The 26,637-nt window shown below is 44.1% G+C and overlaps 2 protein-coding genes across 2 annotated transcripts in view; both read left to right on the forward strand.

The window, feature by feature from the left end:
* lmbr1l (limb development membrane protein 1-like) overlaps positions 1–12,223 on the forward strand; it is a 14,373-nt gene extending 2,150 nt beyond the window's left edge. The window contains exons 2-17 of the mRNA XM_086038662.1: positions 1,916–2,000; positions 5,214–5,247; positions 5,586–5,725; positions 6,865–6,968; positions 7,063–7,186; positions 7,261–7,329; positions 7,414–7,478; positions 7,645–7,717; positions 7,792–7,881; positions 7,961–8,037; positions 8,130–8,207; positions 8,284–8,357; positions 8,475–8,565; positions 9,805–9,871; positions 10,041–10,202; positions 10,712–12,223. Coding sequence (XP_085894788.1) covers positions 1,916–2,000; positions 5,214–5,247; positions 5,586–5,725; positions 6,865–6,968; positions 7,063–7,186; positions 7,261–7,329; positions 7,414–7,478; positions 7,645–7,717; positions 7,792–7,881; positions 7,961–8,037; positions 8,130–8,207; positions 8,284–8,357; positions 8,475–8,565; positions 9,805–9,871; positions 10,041–10,202; positions 10,712–10,797 — 1,419 coding nt within the window. The 3' untranslated portion in view covers positions 10,798–12,223. The remainder of the gene's footprint in view (positions 1–1,915; positions 2,001–5,213; positions 5,248–5,585; positions 5,726–6,864; positions 6,969–7,062; positions 7,187–7,260; positions 7,330–7,413; positions 7,479–7,644; positions 7,718–7,791; positions 7,882–7,960; positions 8,038–8,129; positions 8,208–8,283; positions 8,358–8,474; positions 8,566–9,804; positions 9,872–10,040; positions 10,203–10,711) is intronic.
* Positions 12,224–17,704: 5,481 nt separating this feature from the next.
* Positions 17,705–24,307, forward strand: dhh (desert hedgehog signaling molecule). The gene is made up of 3 exons (XM_086038676.1): positions 17,705–18,297; positions 21,444–21,705; positions 23,279–24,307. Exons 1-3 carry the CDS (start codon positions 17,905–17,907, stop codon positions 24,055–24,057), a joined length of 1,434 nt encoding a protein of 477 aa, XP_085894802.1. The 5' UTR covers positions 17,705–17,904; the 3' UTR covers positions 24,058–24,307.
* The last annotated feature ends 2,330 nt before the right edge of the window (positions 24,308–26,637 follow it).

The following is a 26,637-nucleotide window of genomic DNA, read 5'->3' on the forward strand; positions in this document are numbered from 1 at the left end:
TTTGAGAATTTGTTTGCTTGCTTGCCTGATGATTCCTCTTATGGGACATACCGCTGGCGTCGGGCGGAATCCTTGTAGCTTCAACATCACTACTTTTTCAGGAGGACCCAAAAAAACCATTTATTTCTCTATAAAATGTGTTTTATATATAAATGGTAAAAAAAGATTTTTAAAAAAGAATTGTCATTAATTTCTTACTATAAGAAAAATACTACGTTGGCATATCGTTATCAGGATGTAAAATCGCTCATATTGGGATGTTACCGGTAGATTTCGTATATGACAATCTTTGAGGAATCGGATTGCTAATGGAATTTAAAGTCTTTAGCAATTTAATTTCCCATCCTGACTTTGAAGTACACAAGCCAAAGGATGTTTTGGGACTGCCACACATTTCACCGACGCTTCCTTTGTGTCTCTTTTCTAAATTGGGTCATGCCCCTCAAAATCAAGAAAACAATATTGCAATGTACGTACACACAGACATTGTCAAGTTGGACAGCTTAACTGTCACCAGAATTTGTTTCGAACAGACCAATGTTTTTGTTGTCTAGTTTGGAGTGTGAAGGCTCCCCACAGAAATAGCAGAGCTCTGCAAAAAGTTTATTTTGGAGTGTGTTGCATTGATGCTATTCTGTTGAATGCTAGCGTCGTACCTCATACATTCCCCCCCCGTAAGGATGTTGGGCTCTTTCTTGAGGCACATCCTACGGATTTTGTTCACGTCTTTTATTACCTCAAATGCGGTGAGTTATCACATTGTTTTTTTTTTTCCACCACCTCTGACTTACGGGTTTGTGAATCTGTGGTCATTCTGTTTATATTTTGAAAACATGACATGTAAAGCAGCAATAGTTCAAGTATGCCTTGGATGAAGACTAATTGCTTGCCGTTCAATTTTTTTTTTTTCATTAGCCTGACGAAATGCAATCCGAATGTCATCCTTACCTATTTTTTTAAGTCAATGAAACATTTTTATTTTGTAGTTTAAACGTCTGGTTGGGTGAGTACAGACATGTAATGTTGTTGTAGCTGTTGTGTAAAACGCTAGCTGCCATAGCAAGTGTCCCCAATTGTGACATTTATGCGGAAACTTGCTGTTGACTCTTATGGCTTGCTTAGTCTGCTGCCGCATTCATGCTCACACGGGCATAATTGTGATTCATCTCCAAACTGGATCTTGGCCTTGTTTGCTGTGAGCTCACTTCCTATTTTTTTTTTTTATTCGGTGAGATCGACACCAGTGAGAGACAAATTTGGAAATCCAGTTGAGCGTGTTTGAACACAGTTCAGGTGATTGTAGGCTTTGAGTTCTCCCTTAGGCAGCTCAACGAGTCACAGGCCAATGTGAAGATGTGCTGATAGATGTTTGCTTTCTTTTGGCCTTGTTGTGAAACCAACCAATGAGAGCGTATACAGTACCTCACGCAGGGGCAAAATGTTGCAATTCATCCGCCAGCAGAGCATGCACAATAGATTTGACCTACATATTTGACAGCCTTATGTCAAACAACGCGGCTGTAGGCAGCCGCATTTCACTCTTAATCTTACGACACTGTCACCCATTTAGAAGTCTTTGTTTTAATGAGGTGATAATCCTCTGGCTCCATCTGTCTGTCCAGGGCCTTGCGAAAACACTAGATCGGTTTTGGCATTAATCGGATCCATTTTTGTATTTTACCTGAATATGTACAAATCAAACTATTCGACGACAACACGGCCGCGTCTGTTTCAGCCTCTTTTTCTGCCTCTTGTGGATAATGTTGGCATCAGAGCCTCATACACACCGAGCAAATTCGGCTTGAGTCGCGCAAAAAATCAGTTATACAAGCAAGTCCAGTACTGTACAGGGCATTTGGACCTTTTTCCCTTTTGATGTCGAATATGCCTGAAATCTTTTGTGTGCCTTGTGTAGATCTGTGTCCTCCTGTTTACGTGCCTCTACATCGTGTCCTACCTCATCCTTGCACGCTTCAAGAAGACTGCAGAGTTTGTCACCGGTAAGTACAAGTGTTTTTTGTTTTCGGATTAAGTGGAGGTCATGCACGGCCGACTGAGCATCCCTGATCAGTTGGACACACTGGGAAGTGTTTCATAAAGCCCTCAAACTGTGTGGCTACGTTGGGGTTGAACTGCACAGCATTACCCGTCTGTGGGGGGAGGGGATCCAATGCTTATAGGAAATCTCTACTCTCCCCCACAGTGAAGTCTTACAATTGGAATGCGCACCACAGAGACGATGGGTCGCTTAAATGGCAGACTCTGCAAATCTGCTCGTGTTAATTCAACACTTGTACTGTTCATTTTAACGCAGACAAAGTGCCTATATGCATACACACTACCCAGTGTTAAAGTAACATTTACCAAAGTGTTAAATTTCCAACACTCAATAGTGTGCTACAGCAACAAAATGTAACAAATCCTCCTCGATTCTAAGTGCGTTCAGATAATCACCCAGAACCATAGTAATAACATTTGGGGTCAAAAGAAATGCCACATCGTCACCAAAGTGAAGTTAAAATTGTTCTTGTCAATACAATGTTCTATGCGCCCCCACTCGTCGAAACACGGCATTCTGATTCATATTGTATATTTGTATAGCAAAAACACAAAGTTGAAGACTTTTGTCCGGCGTCCGTGAATGATTTAGTGTCACGATAGCCAGAGATGATCGAACGCCAGCTGGCTTGGTTCTGTGAGGTATTGTTTAGCACCGTTAACAGTTTCATTTTGGGCGCTTTCTATTTCCCAATATTGTGCATTTGACCTCCTTGTGTGTGCTTAAAAGTCAGAAAAGGCGCATTGTTGCTGCGCACTTTTTTTGGGGGCTATGCAGGTTCTCCCGTCGACTTAAGAGTGTCACTTATGCACCTTCATGAAATGTAGGCACTCTGGTTGGAGCCACCTTGAAATGAGGGCGTTCCCTGTCAAATTCACAGTCATTATAATGGCGGCGATGGTGCCTCAGATTTTGAATCGTTTGTTGCCATTTCATTAATGCCGTTGGTGGAATCCATAGGAGTGACGTGTCCGCCGCGTGTGCAGCATGACACGTTGCTTGGCAACGCTTAATCAACAGCCGGCTGACTCACTTTTCAACCGATGCAGTCAATCATGAGCACAGTACTCTGAAGGAATTACCTTTATTGTATTTATCAAATACAGAATGCGAATAAAGTATAACTTCCGGATCCACGACGCTCGTTAATTTCGCGTTTGAAGTGTGACGTGTGTTCTAAATGGATCTCTGTGGGATTCACATGACTCAGGAAAACTCCACCATCCGGGACTTGCATGACCTTTCAGAATTCAATGGGTCAAGCCTCTTTGAGACTTAACACGGATTCTCAGGTTAGGCCCGGTGAGCGTGTTGGAAGCTTAGATGGGAGAATTGCGGCAACTTGAAAGAGCGCGAGAAAGTTGTATAGGAATTTCTTTTTTTTTTTTTTCTGAAGCTGAGCCATGATTGGTCGTCACCTGAGCAACTGTGATGTCATTTTCAAATGACAAAAAGTGGCAAAATGGCAGCCCCTTGAGTCTGATTAAAAATGGGTGGATTTTGTTGCTTAATTCATATTCCAACTAAAGAAATATTAATCCGAATACTGTGTTTAGACTAGTGAAGGTGCGTAGAACATATTATTGTAAGGAACATTTTGGGGATGACTTCCGCTTAAGTGCAAATGGGAGAGGATGCCCCGAGTGAAGCCATGGACTGATTCCTTAGCGTCTCATGCTAGCTCATAAACTTGTCATTTGTCATCAAATGACATAGTTTTGTGCCTTTTAACATTTTACATTGGATCAGAAAATTAGGAGAGAAACATATTGGCAATCAGTTCTTTTTAATTTAATATTTTGGCAGGTAAAATTTCTCATGTATGCGATTTTACAGGATGTGCGCTATGCCAGCATGTTTGTTTTTGTTGTCAAAAATGCCAAAATCCTGTTCACATTTCTTTGAGCCTTCAGGCCTGGCAGTTGCATAACCAATTCAATAAGTTGCCTTCATTGAAAGCAGATGTCGGCTGTCCAACAGGCCAAGTTGTCTTTGCCTTGCTGTGGCTGGCTGGACTTCCTTATGTGTCGTGGATAAGCGCACAGACGCGTGCAGAACCGTTTTGCCCCGCAGCTAAAAAGCACTTGAGCAAAGCAACGCTGCGCTCTCAGCTCAAGTTTTTTATGGGAGTGGGAGCCATGAGCCTTGTTTTTGGGTCCACAGGCGTGTTTACTTGGATGGTCATACAATATAGCTTTTAGCTGCGGTCATTATGATGTTAAACGGTTTTTAAGCATAATGACATCATTTTCTGAAGTTGGCTTTCTCAGTGACTCTTGCTTTGTCTTTTTTTTCCCTCGGTTAAGTCCCTTCGACTGGAGACTCCAATCATACTTGTACAGAATGTTCCAAAACCCCTCCCTCACGCCCCTCTCTGAGGCCAGTGACACACAACGTTAGCTTTTCTTCATTCCTGTATGGATGCTGTTACGATAGCTTCCCCCGTACCTCTGCTTTGCATACGTTTGGTGGCGTTCACACAACTCCTTCACATTTTGCATTTGTCATGTCAAGACAAACAAACGAAACACTAAAGACTCACGCATCTCTTATAAAAAAATTTTTTTTTTTTTGAAACATAATATGGTTACATTCCAAATGACCTCTCTAAACTCAGAAAAAAAGATATTGTTGCTGTCAGGTTCACACCAAGTGAGACTTTAGTCAACAATGCACACAATGAGGAGAGAAGACACTCGACAACAATATTGTCTTTTTACTTGCAAGGAGAGTGCAGGGAAGTGTACGATTACAGTTCCTAAAACCCTCTGCCCGGCTTTTATTTTCTTCGGAGTCCCTGATTACAAAGGTGTTCCAGCTCTAAGGGAAAAGGGAGTGAAAGCAGCGGGAACACTATGAACTTGTTTTGTCTATGTGTGTTTGTGTGTGTGAGAGCCATTAGCATAGATATGTGGAAGCAAAGCACATCAAGCAAGTTGGGCGTAGATTTGGAAAAAGCTAAACCCACAAGCTAATAAAGCTAACTGGCCTTGTCCACAAGAATCCAACACAAAATACATTATTATTCTTACATTTCCCCCTGCTTTTATATAATATAAAGCTAAACCTACAAAGCTAACAAGCTTAATTATGAAAAATCCAACACATGAATAATAGAATACTAAAAAAAAAACATTTCTGTGCTCTCTTGCAGATGATATTGAGGATGCTACAGTCAACAAAATTGCGTAAGTGAAAAGCTCGTAATGATTAACTGACTTGGGGCAATCTGATCTCGCTCACTCACGTTGATTGGCATCAGTGTGAGTGAGCAGAGACACATTACAGCGCACTGAGCTGTAACTTTATTGCCGTGTCGAGTGTGCGGCTGTTGATTGATAGGAACAATCCAGTATCCCTTTGCCCTTTGTCCCTACACGCTGGCACTGTCGTCTTACCTCCGCGCACCACTGCAGACTTTTCGACCTTAGCTGCTCTGCCAGACCAGCGCTAAAAGCAAACAAAGCAAAGCCGAAGAGTTTGAGTATGACTTTTGTCAAGCAGTCCTTCTGGTCTCCTCCGCCAGGCTGTGGCTGTGCACGTTCACGCTGTCCGTTGCAGTGTGTGCGGTGCTGCTTCTGCCCATCTCGATTCTGTCCAATGAGGTGCTGCTCACCTTCCCACACAGCTACTACATGCAATGGCTCAATGGATCTCTTATCCACGGTACATTTTTCATATTCATATGGTCACTTTCCAAAGCATCCCAAACTGTGATTTAAGGGAATACCTCTAGTGAATCGTGTCTGGGGTTGTTTTGAAGTGGAAGTCAACCTCAAAATGTTCTTTACAATAATATGTTCTATGCTCCTTCACCAGTCTAAACATGGCATTCTCATTTAAGATTGAGTCTGTGGAATATGAGTTAGAGGAAGTCAATCCCAACCCTTTTTTCAAGAATCTGTTCTATGTAGTCCCACTAGTTGAAACAAGTCATTCTGATAAATATTTTGTTTGTGGAATAGGAGTTAATCCACCCGTTTTTAGCCATCTCAGGGGGGCGGCCATTTTGTCACGTCTGTCGGCTGAGAATGACATCACAGTTGCTCAGGTAATGACTAATCGTGGCTCACCTGTTTTTTGAAGCTGAGCCGCGATTGGTCGTTACCTGAGCCCTGAGCAGTTGTGATGTAATTTTCTGTCAACAGGAGTGACAAAATGGCCGCCCCCTGAGATGGCTAAAACCGGGTGGATTTAGCTGCTTAACATATATTCCACAAACGCAATATTAATCAAAATGCCGTGTTTCGACTAGTGGGCCCACATATAACATATTCTTGAAAAAAAAAAAACGTTTGGGTTGACTTCCTCTTTAAACAGTAAAATCCAGCCGATTTTATCCATCTCACGGGCGGACCATTTCGCCACTTTCTGTCGACTGAAAATGACATCACAGTTGCTCAGGGCTCAGATAGTGACCATTCATGGCTGAGCTTCAGAAAACAAGTGAGCCGTGATCAGTCGTTACCTGAGCCGTGTGCTACTTTGATGTCATTTTCAGTCGACAGAAGTGACAAAATGGCCGCCCCCTGAGATGGCTAAAAACTCATATTCCACAAACGCAATATTAATCACAATGCCTTGCTTCAATTAGTGGGCCTGCATAGAACATGTTCTGTAAAAAAAATGTTTGGGTTGACTTCTCTTGAATGCAGTGTACCCTGTACTGAAGCCCAAAACATTCTGTAAGCATGACACATGCATGACAAGTTACAAGGAGTAGAAAAATGGTGCCTCCCAGTGGTGTACTGTAGAACTGCAATGAAACCAAACTCACGGGCACATTCCTTCTCCTCTTTTGTCAGGCTTGTGGAACCTCGTTTTCCTTTTCTCAAATTTGTCCCTGGTCTTCCTCATGCCGTTTGCGTACTTCTTCACCGAGTCTGAGGGATTTGTAGGGTCCAAAAAGGTAATAGTGCACCATTTGAATGAAGAGTGCTTATTGAAGTCGCCGGCTTCTGTGCTTGAGTACGCCAATGAACGGATGTTTTGTTTGTGCGTAGGGAGTTATGGCACGAGTCTATGAAGCCGTCGTCCTGTTGTTGCTGTTAGCCCTCCTGGTGTTGGGCATCGTGTGGGTGGCATCGGCCCTTCTCCACGACAACATGGCCAGGAAGAGCCTCTACGGTGAGTCTCCCGTACGTGTAGTCGCTATACTTTGCGATAACGTTTTGACGCAAACGTTCGCTTGTCACTTGCAGACCTGTGGGAGTATTACCTTCCCTACTTGTACTCGGGCATCTCTCTTTTTGGAGTGCTGCTGCTCCTGTGTAGGTCTCACTCATTGTCGATTCGAGACTTTCACGTTTCCCGTCGGACATTGTTGATGTTTGATGCCGTTTTGTTCTCGTCAGTGTGCACACCTTTTGGGTTGTCTCGGATGTTCAGTGTGACTGGCAGCTTGCTGGTCAAACCTCGGGTGAGTGACATTTGTGATATTCAGTGAGGCTACGCTTTTTTTTTTTTTTTTTTTTTAAGTAAGAGTGAGTGACCAAATGTCCAGTGACACACAGCGCAGCTTTGAACGTTTTTTTTTTTTGTGTGTGTTTGTTTGTTTTTTAATTATTTTGTGCGCTCTCCCTCAGCTGTTTGAAGATGTCGACGATGCCCTCAGCTGCACCACATTGGAGGAGGACTCGCTTTCCAGGAAACTGAAGCGTGAGTAGCCTCTGAATCTCCGTGGGTTTCGTTTGTTTTTTTCCACCTGAAGGTGACGTTTTGCCTGGATGAAGGTGGCAGTTCTCAGTCCTGCTGGGTCAAGCTGAACGTTGAGGCGATGAAGAAAGAGCACCAAGCGATCCGAACAAAGCGCATGGCCTTGGGTGCGTTCCGCCTCTCCGACGGCGTTCACAAAGTACAGTCATTGTTGTCTTACCTGGTTTCTTCTTTCGGTCTTGGCAGAGACGCGACGGAAAGCTTCGGCGTGGCAGAGAAATTTGGGTTATCCGCTGGCCATGCTGATGCTCCTCGCTCTCACTGTAAGCATTCGTGATGTTCTCCCAGGCTGATTCAAGTCATTCTTGCAGGCAGCCAATGGGACCCTTGTCAATGAATATTTTTGTGTTTTCAGGTGTTGTGCGTTCTGATGGTGTGTTTCAACGTGCTGGAGTTGCTCCTTGACGAGACGGCGATGCCCAGAGGAATGGAAGTAAGGCTTTTGGTGAGAGCCTTTGCAGCTGAAGTGCTGCATGTGGACTGATGGCAGCTGTTGTTTATGCATTCAGGACCCTCACCTCGGGATGGCCTCCTTCTCAATGTTTGGTTCACTGGGTGCAGCAGTTCAAGTGGTCCTTATACTGTGTCCTTTCGCTGCAATGGCAATATGACTCCTTTTGTGTTTGGTGATGCGTGTGTGGGGCGATCGCCCTCCAAAAAAATGTTGCATTTCTGTGTTGTCCTTAATAATGACTGACAGCTATCTAATGGTGTCATCAGTTGTGGGCTTCTATAGCTCTCCTCTCTTCACTGGCTTGGTGCCTCGTGCACAGGACACTAACCTCACACAGGTATGTCTAAAGTTTATATATGCGTGTATATGTAACATCTGATTAGACCTCAGTTTATGTTTAACGAACACCTGAAACAATCCACATGCGCAGAAGCCCAAAATACACGAAAACAACTACGCCAAAGTCAATTCATAGATTTTGTTTTGTTTGTTTGAAGATAATGGCTGAAAACATGCAAAGACTGAGAACTATGCGGCAGTCCGTTTTGGAGATATGGCGTTAAGCTTTTTGTTTTGCACATGGGTAAAACAAGGCCCAGGGATTTACTTGGATGCTGGCATGAGTCTGCCAACCAGAACTTGTGCGCCTTTGTTCTCATGAGTGATTGTCCAATGCACGTACCCTGCTTTTAGCAAACGAGCTCTGGGGGTTCTTTTAAGAAGTCCGACTTGACATCCAGCCAGCGTGTGGACATTGACTTTGTGCTGGTGTGGCAACTTCAGAGCTCCACGTTGTCACGTCGTGGAAAACTCCCGAGATGCGTCGGTGCGGACACCGGAGCCTTTTAAGTGGATTTTGTTTTTGTGGCCCAAACAAGTAGTTCAATGTAAGCGTGAGGAAGATGCTGGACGAATGAGCATCCATTTTTCCAGGTTGTAGTAGAGGTGTTCGGTTGGCAGTTGATTTCAGCACATTCGGTAGACACGCCCACAGTGTTTGAGAGGTAAGAGCGTGATTTGTGAGGGTTTTTTTTTTTCCACCATTTTGACATTTCATATAATTGCTGATTTAAAAAAAAAAATAATAATAATTTTTTTTAAATATATATTTTTTAATTGATTTATTTTTAATCATTCAAATTTGTTAGGTGTTAACAACACTCTTCTCCGCGGTGTGTCAAATGTAGATGACGTTTTTGTTGTCACTTCACAGGCAATTTAAAGAAGACAACTGTTGTATAGCATCACCCTGCTGGTTTAAATACAGACAACCTCCATATTGCTCCACTTAACAACCTGGCAGTTATTTTCTATATTTACACCTGCTGCCCTGGCAAACTTGAATGATGTTTGTCTTCGCTGGAGTTTTGTCTGTGTAGTTTGGCTATACGCACATATGTTTACATCATGGATCGCAAACAAACAATCGAAATTGTCACTTGAACCAAGTCGTGTCAGTCCAGCCCAATCCTGCAGTACGTGCTTTTTCATCTTCTGAATATGCACGAACAGCCCATGTGTGTGTGTGAAACATGAAAACAATTGTGAGTAAGCTGCGTTTTTCTCTCCCCTTTAGATGATGGCCAACTGTGTCTCTCTTCTCATCCTGAGCTCAGCACTTCCAGTCTTTTCACGTACAATTGGTAAGGATGGAAAGAAACGCACATGGACCGTCAGCATTTAGCAATTTTTGCGCTTGTAGTTTTAATAACGGCCACGAGGTGGCGTTTGCGGCCTTTTCTAACTGTAAATGCAAATTTGAGTGTTGGGAGTCATGCTCGCGGTTGTATTGCTGTCTTGTGGCGGCGGTAGGGATCACGCGCTTCGACCTTCTGGGAGACTTTGGCCGCTACAACTGGCTCGGGAACTTCTACGTCGTGTTCCTGTACAACATGCTGTTTGCGGGCCTCACCTCCGCCTCGCTCATCAAGACGGTGACGTGGGCAGTGCAGAGGGAGCTCATCCGCGCGTTCGGTGAGTATTCTTCTACAGGCTCGGCTTTAGGAGTCCAAATGACAACACGCCCGAGCCCAGTGCGCTGCAATGGACTGCACTTGGATAGTTTCCCAGCGTGGGCCCCGTTTCCCTGTGGGCTGGCCGCTTTTCCTCAGATAGAAAGAACACAATTTGTACAGGAAAGTGTAAAAAGACAGGAGGAGAGTCAGATCCCCTTGGGGGACCTTCAGGCCCACCGCCCTAGACCCCTTGCAGCACACACAGCCACGCACGCACGCACCCTCCGCCCAACACAAACAAGCCCTGAAAGCAAGCGGGCGCGCACACAGTCAGTCCGTCCCCCTTCCTTACAGTTCAGATAGCATCTCTGTGCTAAGGCCACTTCACTTATTCTTTCCCATTGCCTCCCAGCTCACTTTTGTTCCATGATTAATTGACTCTGCTTTCACCTAAAGCACTATTTTCCCTGGTTTTAGCACTCCACCCTACAATTGTGCACAATTTAATTTCATTGTCTACCTTTGCAGGTCTCCACCGGCTGCCCTTAACTGTCTCGCGCTCCACTGTCCCCTTCAGACTTCTCCTGGCAAGCGGACTGTCCAAAATCCAGTGACTTCTACCTTGTCAGCTTGTTTTTGGATTCTTTTGGTTTTTGAGTGAAATACGCACCCTGTGGATTGCGCGGAGCAGTGCCATCGTCAGTGGCGACATAGCTTGTGCTGAGCAAAGAGTCAAGGGTGATGCGTCCACTTGACTGTGTGCAATGGGTGCTCCGCTCAGACGTTAGATGAGCGCAATCTCAAGGCGTCAAAAGACGGCCCCAACAGGTCCGACCTGAGACGCGGGGAAGGCTCCACGAGAGCCAACGCGGATCGAAGCCATATTTCACGGGCAGTCAAGCCGCTAAAAGGGGTGCCGAGATGATGGCCTCTGAAACGCGTGCAAGTCAGCAAAGCTATTTTCAAGTGTTATAGTGTAGCTGTGCGATCATTTCCTCTTCCTGCTCCAGATTGAGTGCTCGCTTTCATTTTCTCTGAGGCTTCCCGACACTTTCCTCTCGAAGGGTGTTTCACTATTTCGAGGGTTGAAATGTGACGTCCATTTGGCGCGGCCTGGACCGGTGTACAGTCGGTCGCTGAGCGGGAAGTTGCGCAGAGAAAATAGGGTGATGGGGTACCATGTGTTGTCTGTGAGGGTTGAAGAGTCTAAGCTGCTTTACGATTTGTTTGGGAATTAAATTTTTTTTTTTTTTTTCCTTTTAGGTAAACAAGTTTACAAAGTCAAACTCTGACTTACAAAAATGCACAAAAGGAAAGCTTTACACTTTTGTCTTATGCATTGATGGCCAAGTTAAACCCCTTTGGGGCGATGACGTGACTTTGACCAACCATACTGTGAATTATTACGCTATTTTGTGGGAAAGTGCAATATGTTAAAGCACACGTGCTAACTCGTGCAAGTGATTTTAAAATGTGTTCATCTCGGCTGCCTCGTGTAGATGTGAATGCGTTTAGTTTGCGTGGTCATTTCTCATGAAGCCACTTTGAACTTTTGGCTGACTTCCGTTGCGTCTTGATCAGGTGTCAATGCACAAACGGTGATCCTCTGGTCACATTTGGCCTCTTCCCCGCTTTATCAGCAGGTTACAATATTAGATATAGGTGTGACCAGCAGGGGGCAGTGCATCTCAAGTTCAACCTACCGTGGTTTGCGGTTTTTGCTGCCCGTTTTGATATATTATCATCACAGACTAGTATTTTGTTTGCATTGATCACTCTGAGGGTTCTCCTCTCACTTTTTTTTTTTTTTTTTTAAATCATCAGCAACACTATTTACTTGTTAAATCATATGCAAGGGCATTGGAGGAGCTTCTATCACAGGCGTCTTTACCCCGCATACCAGTTGTTAAATAGCTGGGGACACCGAATCTTTAGAGTTCTTCTCAAAGATTGCCAAATAGTGCTCATTGTTTACTTTAAAACACTGTTGTCGTTTTAACAGCAAAACCCAATAAACAATTGTCTTGTTTTAAAGTGTTATTGGTTGCCTTTTGATTATTGTACACATTGTAACAAAAGCGTTGGGCTGATCTGTGGTGGATACTTGTGACCTCCACCCTTCTGGTTAGTTTGTTGCACTTCTTTTAATCAGCTGAAGAAGAAAGTCTTATTTTGGACTGTCTTTCAGCGGCAGCCAACCACGACGCCACTCTAGCTGGAGCCCACGCTATCCCTTCGTCGATGCAAGTGCCAGATAAAAAATACAACAACAAAAAATACAACTCGAATTGGCGGGACTGACATTCTCCCCTTCGCGTCTCCACTATCCGCCCACCGCCGCTCTTCCGTCAGTCTTCCTTGCCCATTGTCCATTTCCTCATCCCATTTTTTTTTTTCTGAAGTCAGTTCAAGAAAAGGCCGCCTCTTGATTAATTTCTCTGGCTTGATTTTTGTTTGCATTTCTTGTTTTGTTTCGTTGGATGTCTTCATCACGCTTATTTTCCTTAAGGGTTGTTTTGCATTGTGTTTCCTTTGCAAAAAAGGAAATGAACTCAAACGTTGATGTTGCATTTGTGCACATCTGGTGGCTGGTTGAGCTCTGAGGAAGTTTCAGATTTAAGGTGTGTTGAGAGACAGGCTAGTGCACTTTTACTCAGTCCAATTTGCATATATTTTTCGACAAATTCACCTAATAGCCCATCAGTAGAAAAAAAAAATCTGCTGATACAAATTATGGAATCACCACTTTCAGAGGATGTTAATTCAGTTCTTTAAACAAGTCGGGGTGTTAACGAACATGACACAAAACTTATTTCAAGTTGCCTTTTTCCAGTTTACATTTAACACTAAAATAAATCCAGAAAAAATGTAATCACACACTAAATTTCATACTAAAAAGACTCTATTTGATCCCACTAAACAGCAAAATTAGAGAGTAAAATATTAAAAATCAGAGTAAATTTTACAAACTTTACTGTGCATTAACAGTTACATTTTTAGACAAAGCAGGGGGGGGAGTATGGAATCACTAACTTCTGAGGGGGGAATTGATCTGTAATCACCCTGTAAGTTTCTATTCCCAAAACTAACACCTGCATCAGATCATCTATTTGTTAGTTTGCTGTTAAACAGGAGCGATCACACCTCGGAGAGCTCTTGCACCAAAGTGGACTGGCTAGACGCATGGCTCCAACATGACAGATGTCAATTGAAACAAAAGAGAGGATTATCACATTTTTTTAAAGAAGGTAAATCAATGATACAATGTTGCAACTGATGTTGGTTGTTCACAGCAGCTGCGTGGAAAGCGAGTGCGAGCAACGTGGGAAGGTTGTTCAGGGCAAGCATACTGGAAGACATCAAAGTGTCGCGACACACAACTTCAAGCAATATGTTTTGAAAGCAGAAAATACACAGCAAAACAAATGGGATGAAACTGGAGTGTGTGACCGAACTATAAGCAGGTGCCTAAAGGAAATTTACAAGTAGAAAAGCTCAAATAAAGCGAGCATTAACACCTCAATAGATGGTTATGACAGCAAACTTGGGTTTTACGTCAGACTTGATTGAGTTCAACTTCGGGAGTGTGCCTCTCCCTGCATTAAGAATATCAAGCATACGTGTTGGTGCAATCAAAGAGTTTACAGCAGTCCCATAGGGTGACACACACCATTAGACCGCTCGTCAGGCATATCTTGGACAAGGCAGCAGACGGGCTGCTTGTAATGGGATGAGATAGGCTATCTTTATTGTCAAAACATAAGAATGAAAGGACGGGGCGAGGGGAGGGGGCAGAGTTTTCCTGACAGTGGCCCGTTTGAACTGTATGCCAAAATGAATTAGACGCCGTTGCACCCTCATTTGTGTGCTCGCAAATGACCGACGCACTCACAGGAAAAAGGCGAGACTTGCTGGCTAATCAACTGATAATGGCACTCGCACTCTGTGGCCAGCATCCTGCGTGCACGCTCGCGGCACACTTGCTTCACACGGGCAGGCCTAGGGGATTTTTTTTTTTTTTCCAAATTATTATTTAGATCTTGTTTGTTTTTGGGCAGCTGAAAGATTAGTGAATAGTTCTGGAAGACGGCAGTCCACAGTGAGCAGATGCTAAATGTGAAAAAATAAAAAGACTAGCTGGGTCCGGTTCACAAAACAAAGTAGAGCATCATATCTATCCGTTGACCTGCTCGGGGTCAGGAAGTTCCACCCTTTTCAGTCTATTGTCGCTCCTACAATGCTCAATCTCAACCTCAATGTCTCCCCTTTAACTATAAGCTCAAGTGTTGGCATGAAATGCTTAACTGTGTGCTTCACTTTTTATTGACAAGTATTGCCGATAAAAGGCTTAAGCAAAGTTGGATGCAACACTGTTGTCGGCGTGCAAGCGCATCCGAACGCAGCGCCCAGCCTCTTCCTGCGCTGATAACAGACTGAGAGATGCCGCTGGGCAGAAAGAAAGAAAGGATGGGTGTTGGGAGCACTGTCAGAACCTTGACTTCTCTTTCCCTCCGACCCTTCGGGCGGCCGCCTTCTGAGGAAGTGGAACCTGCGTAGCGTCTATTTGGCTGCGAGAGACAAGACAAACACTTGAGATGTCAAAGCCAGCATTGTTCCAACGCGTTCATTGGATCGAGTGCCTAATATGAGGCAAAATGGGGGGCCAACTGTCTATATGTTGTTCCCAAACTGTATGTAGGGAGGACATAATTACTGTCTCAACTGGGAAAGAAAGTCACATTGAAGTCAGTTGACACTTCCAAACAAACGCAATCTCAACTCAATGTCACACAAACTGCAGAGACAACAAATAGGCTTTGGTAATTATTTAGGGAAAGTCAACCCAAACATATTTTTTTCAAGGAATATGTTCTATGCAAGCCCACTAGTTCAAACAAGGCATTCTGAGAAATATTGCGTTTGTGGAATAAGAGTCAATCCACCCGTTTTAGCTATTCACGGGGACGGCCATTTTGTCAATTCTGTCGACTGAAAATGACATCACAACTGCTCAGGGCTCAGGTACCAACCAAACACTGGTTTCTGAAGCTGAGCTTCTTGAAGCTGATTGGTCGTTACCTGAGCCCTAAGCAGTTGTGATGTCATTTTCAGTCGACAGAATTGACAAAATGGCCGCCCCCGGGGATGGCTAAAACGGGTGGATTGACTCTTATTCCACAAGCGCAATATTAATCAGAATGCCGTATTTCAACTAGTGGGCCTACTGGGAAAATATTCTTGAAAAAAATTGTTTGGGTTGATTTCCTCTTCTTTAAAAAAAAAAACAAAACATTTATTTAGCTGTATAGTGTCTGATGTTTTCTGGTCCACATACTATAAACCGAGGATAGTCTTGGGACAATTCACCACTCGAGTGAAGTGGGGAAAAAAAATCCCAAATTCAACTCGATCACCAGGAAAATGCAACTCCACTTACACCTAACTTGGGGTTCACAGGGGGGCTTGAACCATAGCCCTGCGGTTCCAAAGCCCAGGTCCTTACAGATGAGCTTCTGCCACCCTAAACACATTTAAAACTGCCACTGAATTGACCCAAAACCTTTTTTGTACAGTAAAGCCGAGGTGCCATCTGCAGCTAAGCAAGGGAGGACAGATGTCATTTGCATTCGTGTGGCTTCGCAGGAAGCTCAAACGCTCACCCAGCCATGTACTCCCATCCTGAAACGGGGGAGTAAGAACTTCACAAGAGACAGAAGGCGGCAACAAGGGGGAGGCAGAAGGACTGGGCGCCAAAATAATATGAAGAAAAAAAAACAATCACCACAACTTTATTTCCATCTCCATCCCACAGATGCTTGCTTCCTTCCTTTTCCTCCTTTCATGTTACATTCGCAAATTGCTTTGATGAAACATGTCGACATGGCGAAGATGTAAGTGTTACTTTTTTTTTTTTTTTTTGTCCGAGTCATTCCCTGCGTTTGTCATGGAGCCCGACATCTCTCATCTGTGGTGCCTGCGCCAGACGTGTGCTTGGCCTTGTTTATTCATTAGGACAGGAAAATGCCATTTCACTCTGCCACCCCTCCCTACAACATCCTGGGATCTTCTGGAACCTTCCCCAGCGAGGATGCTCGTCTGCAACCTTTGGCGACCTCAGCAAGAGCATTGCAGCCAATGCAAATCTGATTTAGAAGCTCAACAGGAACATGAGAAATGAAATGAGGCCGTTGCCTATCGTATTGATGTTTTCACATATTTTTCAAGAATATGTTTGGGTTGACTTCCGCTTTAAGAAGTGGATTAAGTGGGCTGAGTCCCCATTGAATGCCCGGGTACCAAATGCACGGGCTAACAAGTAGCATCAGTGCCGTGGTGTTAAACCCTTCAAGCAAACAATATTTGAACACAAGCGATGGAGCAACACATGTAGACAGTTAAAAATACTCACAGGCATATTTTCTTTATCCTCTGCGAAGAAAGATTAAATACTCATGCAGGTTACTGAGGAGCTGCTGTCAGCCGTATTATACTGCCCCCAAGAGGCCAGGGTGTGCACAGCAGAAGGAGCAGCACAACATCCATTCAATTGAAGCAAAAAATGTGGTACACTTTATTTAATTGTGTCATGACTGTGTGTTTTATAAGGTACAACACAACACATTCATTTCAATAGGGAAAGGTGATTTGATAAAGGCATTACAAACGGAACGAATTAGACTCCCATGTCAAGGTCCCACTTTACGGTGATCGCAGATGTCAGATGAGTCTCGGGACTGCAAATGATTGCACTCTCGTCCTTTGTAGCATTATTATCAGAAAAATGTCATGGCTCTCCCAGCTATTGTTCTGAGATGGATAAAAATAATGTTGTTGTTTTCGAGTGCTTTGGGCAGAAAGGTCTTGGGGCCACCAACTTGGTTCCTCCGACACGGGAAGTGAGGAAGACTTTTTAGGGGTGTCAAGGCTGGACACTTGTTTTCTCTGCATGACCTTCACTTTCAAGTCCGTCTATTAATAACACACACACACACACACACACACACACACACACACACGCTTGATTCTCCCCCCCCCCCCCCCCCTAAACATTTGACCTGTTTTTCCTGGTTATTGATTGATGAGCCAAAAGTGCATTTGAACTGTTACACCTCATTTGTCTTGGCAGTGGGATGCAAGCAAAAGTGGCCCGAGCGTCCTGGTGCGATACGTCTGAAATGTTGTGAGTGGGAGGGGATGACGGGGGTGGAGTGGTGTCATTGTGTTAACACAAGTGGACTAATCATATGTCCTTTCAAAGGTTGAATTGGAGGCGTGTGCTGTCCCGGCGCAGAGGGGAAGGGAGGGCAATCTGCGGCCGACTCTAATAAGACGCGATGGCTGCTGCCGCTGCTGCTGCAAGGTGGCCAGGAGCGCCGCACCGCTGCGTGGCCCAAGAGGAGGAGGAAGACAAAAGGGGACGACTGCATGCGTGACGCTCGGACTTTACGGCGCGTGTATGCCAGCGCTCACCAGGGGCATTTGCAGGGGGACTGCAGTGGAGCGCCACTTGTTTTGAAAAGCTGCCGCGAGGTGACAGGTACAAGCTGGAGATGACGTCAAGTGCTCGGGCGGCTTGAAATCAGCTGATATACACGAGCGCGACCCTAGCGCTCAGCCTTATGGAAATGCGCCGCAGGTTTTAGAAGCTGATCAACTTTTCACTTTCGGGCCCGCTGTTCCATTTCAAGCCAAAAGGATGTCCTAACACCAATTGAGTTTTGATGCTCAAGCTTTCGGTGTTTTGGAATGGACCGAGCTCTGAGCCCGGCCTACATGCCCCCCACCTGAAGCATCGAGCCTCCCCGATGAAGCAGCCCCGCTGGGCCCGGAGCGCCCGGCTGGGCCTGCTCGCCCTGTGGGCCTGCCTGTGCCTGGCCCAGGGATGCGGGCCGGGTCCGGGCTACGGCGTCCGCTCCAGGCACAGGAAACTCACGCCCATGCGCTACAAGCAGTTTTTCCCCAACTTCTCCGAGAACAACCTGGGGGCCAGCGGGAGGGCAGAGGGCAAGATCACCAGGAACTCGGAGCGTTTCAACGGGCTGCTGTGCAACTACAACCCCGAGATTGTCTTCAAAGATGAGGAGAACACCAATGCGGACCGCTTCATGACCAAGGTAGGACTTACGGCGCTTTTCACTTCCATTCACTTGCCCCAAATGAGGCCTGAAATAGATCTTCGCACGCCTACCACTTTGCGCCAGTCAAATACATCACATCCCCTTCATTCGTTGTTTGCCGTGGCACGAACAAACTGAATCGAAATCAGAATCACCTTTATTGGCAAAGTACGTATAAGACCCAAGGAATTTGTCTCCGCTAGTACCTTAAACACGTTTCCCCTCCCTTGTCTTAAGATAAGCAAAAAAATATCCACCCGCCTCTTTTAAGTGTCTAAAATCCTTTTAACCTCTAACCAAACACCCTCTTGACTGCTATGACAGGTGCGCCCTGAAAACAGCTGGATTAAAAATAAGACCGTATGCTTTTGTTTGTTTTGAATACGATCTTTTTAAACCGGCAGTTTGAAGGGTGCGTGTCCGGAGGGATCGTCAAAATTTGACGTCCCAGCCCGAACTTGACGTCTCACGCTTCGGCACATATGTGATGGGAAACCCATGCTGCTCCTTGCTTTGCTTGTTTAGGCTATAAATCTGCGTGATGAATATCAGTGCTTGTGATGTGTGCCCTTCTCATGCCCACTTTTGAGAGTGCGTGCCCCTCTTTTGCCCAAATGTGAAAGACGCTCATTGTGCGTCACACTTGGAGAGAGGTCGCCTATACGAAATTCCCGCCTGCTGAAGTAATGGCACCGTTGGAAAAGCCACTATTGTAGTTGCGACAATGAAACGCCTCTCTTCAATGGCATTGGGAGGAAAATGTATCGAGTTTGCTTTCTGTCCCTCTCGTTCTCACCCTTTGCTGTCACATTCCGACGTGCATGCCAATACATTTTCCCATCTGCCTTGTGCATAGCGGCGCTCGCTCCCATGCTCTAATGCCCTCCCACAGCTTCTTTCCCTCTCGACAAACGCCGTTCGGTCAACCGAAGGCCGCGAGACCCGCAACATCCCGACTGATGAGTGCATCACGTTATGCACCGACACCATCCTTCTGCCAGGGGAGGGCCGCGGGAGGCCTGGGAGTCACAAAAATCAACTGGCGAAAGCAGAGAACGGCCTTGATTATTCTGTCACCCCGTCGAAAAAGGCAAAGGAATGCGGCCACGTCGCTACTGTAGCCTTTTTCCTCATATCCCGATTGTTTGAGGAGGGAAAGAAGGAATTTCTGTGCCAGCAGACAAGCAATTATAACTTGGGAGAGACGGTGTTGAAATAGTGAGATGGAGTCAAATTCTCCACGGTCACGCTTGAAAGCGCTGAGGTGCGGAATGGAGTCGCATCTTGCACTTTGCTTCACCCCGTTAACAAATGAGAACAAGTGCGGGGCATTTGAGCTTGAGTGGGCTGAAAACATGCGCGTTCACTGCACACTGCACAGAAAAACGCAATCCGTATATATTCGTATTAATCGTGCTTAGTGGAAACAAAGTCCATGAAATTGCTCAAAGGTAAGCAATCTATGCTCTAAGTGTGTCAAACCCAAGGCCCGGGGGCCACATCAGGCCCGCCACCACATTTGATGTGGCCTGCGAAAGCCAATCATGTGTGTCTAACATCACACGTAATCATCCTTACTAAAATGTGTGTCTATATTTCAAATTGTCACATGTAATGAATAATAACTGATTATTTGTAATAATACAAGATGACATTTGTGTAGTTTCACCGTCATAATGGCACTCTGATGGTACAAGTACAAAGTGGCTCGCCACAAAAATGACTTTGACACACCTCTCGTCTGGACTATAATGCTCACACATGCACATACACGTACAGACACACACACACGCACACATATATATATACATATATATCTACATACATATACATGCACATATGTGTAGCATGATAAAAGCAATACTGAAATGAATACCAATTACATGTTTCCACATTACTGAAGTTTTGTTATTAAGAAATGGAAATAAAAAAACACAAAATCTTAGCTTTGTCGTAGGTTTAGGCACAGCACCAGCACAGTTCAATCCAGTTTTAAATTTCACAGCAGCTTCCGTCACCGTTAAGAAACTTCCTAGCGCCCTCTAGTGCACAAAAGGAATAATACACCTGTTTAGTCAGCTAGTCTCCCCATACAATTTATTCTTTGCAGTGTTTCCCACCTGGCAACCTTTATAGAGACGACTAGACACCCATTTTCATTTAAAATCTCAACCGGCAAACAAAATGAATACTGAACTATTGATTTTTTTCGTCTCAATTTACTCACAAATGTAGTGTTGTAAGCAGAAGTGTGAAATGTGGACCTGTTTATTCGACTTATTCTGTTGTATCAAATTGGCGACAGGTGAAAACACGGTTTTGTAGTACTTTGGGGCATCTCATGAAACACCATTTAATTTTCTGCCTTTCACTAGACGTCGCTAGCAAGGGCAATGAACACACATATTTATTTGTAATTAATATTTTGGAGACATATTAAGTGAATTTTCATTCATAGTGCACTAGTGTGCCACGCCACTCTGGTTGGGAATCAGGGTGGGCAAACTTATATACTCAAGGTTTTGCGGTTTGTGTTTTTATAGATAAAATGTCGGTTTGTTCATGTTATGGCTTGTTTTCTTGTGTCCTGTCTTTCTGGTTAGGTCTTTTGTTTCCACCTGTGCTTGTCAACACGGTCCCTTGTGTCTTCCAGTCAGCTCCCACAACCACTTGTGTCTCGTCCAGGTGTTCCTCGCTGTCTCGTCATTTGGCTTGCATTTAGAATTGTGCTTTCGTTCTGTCTTGGTTGTTGTTTTGTTTCCTAGTGTTTTGTTGTTACTTTGAGTTTCAGTCTTTTCATGACTTTTGTTAGTGCTAGTGTAGTGATTTTGTTATAGTTTTGTTCAGTACACCCTGCCTCCGTGCTTTTGAATTCTCTTCCACGCAACCCTTTACACAAGCGCTACATTTGAGTTTTAAATAGAGACAGCCTGGCCAGGTCATTCTAAGATGGGGGGGGAAAAAATTAAATGTGCATGTAAAATAATTCATTTCAACAATAAAGTTCTCATTTTTTGTTATAGTCTTATTAAAATTGATCTATTAATAAACTAAGTATATAAAGAGCTATATACATTATATTTCCTGTGTTTGAATTTTCTGACCTGCTGATGACGTCTTAGTGTGTTTGATTTTTCTTCTAGCGCTGCAAGGAATGTTTGAACCGGCTGGCGATCGCCGTGATGAACCAGTGGCCAGGGGTGCACCTGCGGGTGACAGAGGCCTGGGACGAGGACGGTCACCACCCTGCTGGATCTCTGCACTATGAAGGTCGGGCTGTGGACATCACCACTGACGACAGAGACACAGACAAATATGGACTGCTCGCCCAGCTGGCTGTGGAGGCCGGCTTCGACTGGGTCCACTATGAGTCCAAATATCACATCCATTGCTCCGTCAAAGCTGGTAAGATCACTTGTAAAACACACTTAAAGACCCTGTAAAGTGAATTCAGGCATTTGATTCTAAATATATTACACACGTTTGAAGGGAATATTTGAAAATGTGCAAAGACTGAGAAGTATATGTAGTAAACATTTGTGGAGCTGTAACATTAAACCGTTTTTCACAGTTTCAGTTTTACAGATTTTTTTGTTTTTGTTTTGGTGTGTGGCTTAAACGGGACCCAGTGACACACTTGGACCGCCAATATGAGTTTCCCCTCCGCCACTAGTTAAGAACTGAGCAACTTCGTTCCTTCAGTAGCTATCTGGCACAATGACGAATTACCGGTAGTTGAAATTACATTTCTACCACTAAAGCATGCAGTTAGCTAGCTAGCTGTGGTTACACCCCGAAAATGCTTCATGCTACAATTTACAAACAGGTGACCTCGGCATTATTTTAAGTGTTAGGTATCTTGTGTTATTCAGACTACTGTAATATGTTGGAACGCAACGCATTGTGGATACATAACTAGCATGAGGTATGTGCTCAAATGTCTACGATGCAATGCAAGTCACAGTTAGACCGAACGACCTGTGCCGCAGTTTTTAATAAACAAGTTGACTTTCCTCAAAGTGTATCTTATGTACATGTTACACACACCAACACAACACTTTGCTAGGTGGTTACGGCATAGACGAGCCCGCTGCCTGTCCGTTGGTCAAGAAACACCGCGGTTAGGCCACGAGCTAGCTTTTGGCCAGCACCTCTCGTCGTGGTATGGAAAGCGCCGTAATGACCTGGTGGGATATAGTCCCTCCATTGGAGCCTTTAAGCGGATATATTATCATGGCTCAAACATGTACGCATGTGTAGGCATCGGGGGCGGAGCCAAACAAGGCTAATGGGTGGGCCTGGAAAAATCAGGGTGGGCCTGAATATTTCTCTCACTCACGCAATCCTCCTGTCCCGACACATCGTCTATTCAAATAAAATGATGCCATCATTATGCCATTCTTGATATTCAATTTAAAGAAAAAAAACACACAAATAATTTCAAGATTTCTATTAATGTGAAAGCATATATTTTTTCATGAATCTCACTGGGTGGGCAGTCTCTCAAGATGGCTCCACCTCTAGTAGGCATAAGAAAGATGCTAAATGAAGTAGCATCCATTTTTACTTTTTTTTTTCTCTTTTTTTCAGCATAGTTTTATGTATTCAATCAGCAAACATGTCTAGTTTTTGATTCTTTTTTTTTTATTTTTAACATTTTCAAGCCTCATTTTATGTACTTTGCCATCTTGAGCTTTTGGGTTGCTCCCTAAATTACTGTATTGAGCTAAACGTTTGTCAAATAAAGTCGTGTATGTAGTTGGTATTTAATCCATTGCATTGCTCATATTGTTGTGAGCAGTCAGACCCGTTCTGTCATAGTTAAGATCAATTTCCGGTCGTGTGATTATCTTCACACTTTTGTCTTTCCTTTGCCCTCACTGGTATCGCAAACAGGAAGTCTGATTGACATTTGAGGGTTTTATTCCCGGAAGATTTTGATTCAATTCACATCATGTTGTTTTGTATCTTTGTGCAGATCACTCAGTGGCGGTGGAAAAAGGAGGCTGTTTCCCAGGCTGGGCCCGGGTGACTGTTGCTGGAGGGAGGCAGAAGAGCATGTCATCACTAATTCCTGGGGACAAAGTGATGGCCATGTCTAGCACAGGTCAAGTAGTATTTAGCTTGGTCCTGTTCTTTCTACACCGGGATCAGGAAGCCCGGGTCACTGTTCTGTCTCTGGAGACAGAAGATGGCCATAGATTGGCCGTCACGCCACACCACCTGGTATTCTTAGACCCCGACTGCACACTCGACAATAGCAAGTACCAAGCGCGATTCGCCAGCAGAGCCAGAGCCCAGCACTGCGTTTTGATCCACAGAGCAGACGGTCGGATACGTCCGGCTCGAATCAGTTCCCTTTCAGCGCAAGAGACCACGGGAGTGTATGCGCCGTTGACGGAAGATGGAACTTTGTTTGTGGACGGCGTGCTCGTGTCCAGCTATGCACTAGTGGAAGGTCACATGCTGGCGCACTGGGCCTTTGGACCTCTGCGACTCATCTCCTCATTCCAGCATCGACTTTGGTGGGGAAGCACAACGCAAGAGCAGACGACTTGCACTAACGCAACCTCGCTTCATCGTAACACCGATTTCTATGTGAGTAGCAGTTCTATCAGGCGTCAGGATGCGGATGGAGCTCGGAGAATGAAAGTGAAAGAGCAATTTAGCCGTCAGACATCCAATGTGCACTGGTATGCTCGAGTTTTGTACAGTGTGGGATCTATCGTTTTGGACTCAAACTCTTTTCATCCTTAATTTTTTTTTTTTTAGAGCAACTGCATGATAACTAACTCTTTCTTTGCTTGTCTGTGCATTGGGTTATTTGTAATTATTCTTTTGAATACGGACATTTTTTCCACATGCTTTAGAATTTTTGTCAAGGCAATAGATTGTTTATTTTTGTACCATTTGAAATGTAATATATGTTTCACATTTTAATAATTGCACCATATGTATTGTATGTCTTCACCTTTTGTCATCAAAAATTAAAATGTAATTTAAGGAGGCTATGTTTTCTGTTGTTTTTAACACCACAATACATTGGTTAGCCAGGCTGCTGCGGCGCTTCCTTCTTCTTCTGTGAGGTCTATTAGTAGTTGACAAACTACCTCAATGGCGCATTACTGCCGCCAATTGATATTGTCCTTCTACTGCAAGGAAACCAATGTGAATTGATGGCGGCTAGATGTTGTCAAGTGTGCTGCTGCCGTTTAGCGGTGGGAGTCTGAAGCGCACCCGCATTTCAAATTGTGCTCATACGTCAAGACAAAAAAATGGGTCATTAAAGCTCATATCTTGGAAAAAAAAGTAAAAGCACTCATATCTCAAGAAAACACTACTGCAAGTTTGAATAGTTTATTTATTGGGAGATATGCTGTAAACTACATTTCAATTAATTTGGCTTGACTGTTCTTAGAATTCTTACAGAATTAGTTAAAATCAGTTATCAAGAGATTTTTCTAATGTACTGTACAACATGTGCCTAGGCTCAATAAAGATTGAGAGACACTGTCTCAGGCACCTTGAATAATATTTCTTTCTTGCAACTACCACGGTTGTCTCTTTCAGCACTGAGCTCCTATTTATCTGAACTGATTCACATGTAATGTTAAGCAGTACTTTACATCCACTGTAGCTTTTCAATTATTGTGTAAAGAAATGACTTTAATAAACTCTTAAGAATCCGATAATAATCTCTGTGCAGAACCTGATCATGTGCGAATACCGTCGATGAGGTTACCATCGAGTCTACTTGGACCACATGCCCCGCTAAAAATAATGTGCTCAAAAACCAGAGTAAGCAAAATAAAAGCACACCTAACCCACAAAACTGAGCACGGAAGACCCAAATGTGTCCACGTCCTCCTGGTTCATGCTCTGTTGTAAACATCTGTGGAGGTATTCAAAGGGATTATCCTTGAGATGCAGGAGGCAGATGGGAAGGGAGTCACTCTGCTGGCCGACGAATGGGAGGAATCGGATGCCCTTAATACCAGACTCTATTTACAGCCATTGGCCAATCAGCCTGTCCTCCAGCCAGTCTCGCCCCCCTAAAAAAAAAATCTAATCCAATCTTGCTAAAGCTGAATGGGGAGTTAACTAATCCTGTGCGGAGGCCTAGTAACAACCTATTTTCCAAATGTAGAGGCATGACAGTACCACTCGGCCATGACCTCCTTCGACCATTTTAATGCTTTTGTTTGAGACTACGTAATTCATGACTAATGAATTTGGATGACCGGTTGATAAAGTGTCATCATTGAAGACGTTGTGTATATTAAAGATGTCAATTCTCATTTGAAGTGACTGGTTAGAAATAAGGGTCACATAGAGGTCTTCACACCCATGCAACAGTGCAAAGAGGCAGGGTCAAACTGCGAATCAATCCCGGTCCTCTGCAATAGGTGCTGGTGACTGGTCAGTTGTACGTAGAGCAGACAGACATCCGTAATCCTTATATTGCCTTTACAGCAATATCACTTATCAGTGTTATGATCAAGGTCGTCTGTAAGCAGCGCAGATCAAATCATATAACACAAGTCGACATTAATATAACATATAGGTTTGGCAGTTTTTGGAAGGTGACGCAGTCTTAAACCAAAATAGGCTCGAAGTTGGCGAGCATTCATTTGACTGTCATGCAAGTGTGTACATACACTTCCTACATTATTATAGTTTGATGTGTTGTCGTTTGAGTCCAGCCAAACACGCCCTGAATGCAACCGAGCATAATCGGGATCGTTGTAAATAAATGGTGCTTATGGCAAATTCATTCTACACAGTTGAATTTGACGGCTAAAAATAAAAATACAATAAAAAATTATCCACCGGGTCGCGTCATTCGTGACAAAGCGCTGCATCCGTCGCACAAAGATAGTCCTGCTCCTGCAATTATAACAAGCTAATGAAAATGGCTTCCATGCTTTGGAAAATGTAATGACCTCCAGTACTATCGAGTGTTAATATCCTCCATCATGTTTCCGCGCTGTGCCTGCCAACAAGCACACTCATGTGCAGCGCTGTGCAGGAAAAGATAAACAAAGCACAACAGCAGTTTAATTTTAGACGCCCTAAACGTTGACACATTGAATACTCGATTCGCACGGTTTGCTTTTAGAGCGCTGGTAAATGTTCTGCTTTTGGCGCAGTTTGGCCAAGTGTGTAATGTTGTATGTGTAAATTTAAAAAAAAAACATTGTCATGCAAAGTTAAGCAGCACGCACAAGTTGCCAAATAAAGCACGACGCCAAATGAGTGTTTATTTTGCACTATTCCGTGCGAAGCTGCGACCTCGCGAGAAGGATTCCACAACATGCAGTGGCTAGTTGTTAGCAT

The sequence above is a fragment of the Filicampus tigris genome, chromosome 1 (genome assembly GCF_054856515.1).
Source record: "Filicampus tigris isolate MCC_2025a chromosome 1, RoL_Ftig_1.0, whole genome shotgun sequence".
Taxonomy (NCBI): domain Eukaryota; kingdom Metazoa; phylum Chordata; class Actinopteri; order Syngnathiformes; family Syngnathidae; genus Filicampus; species Filicampus tigris.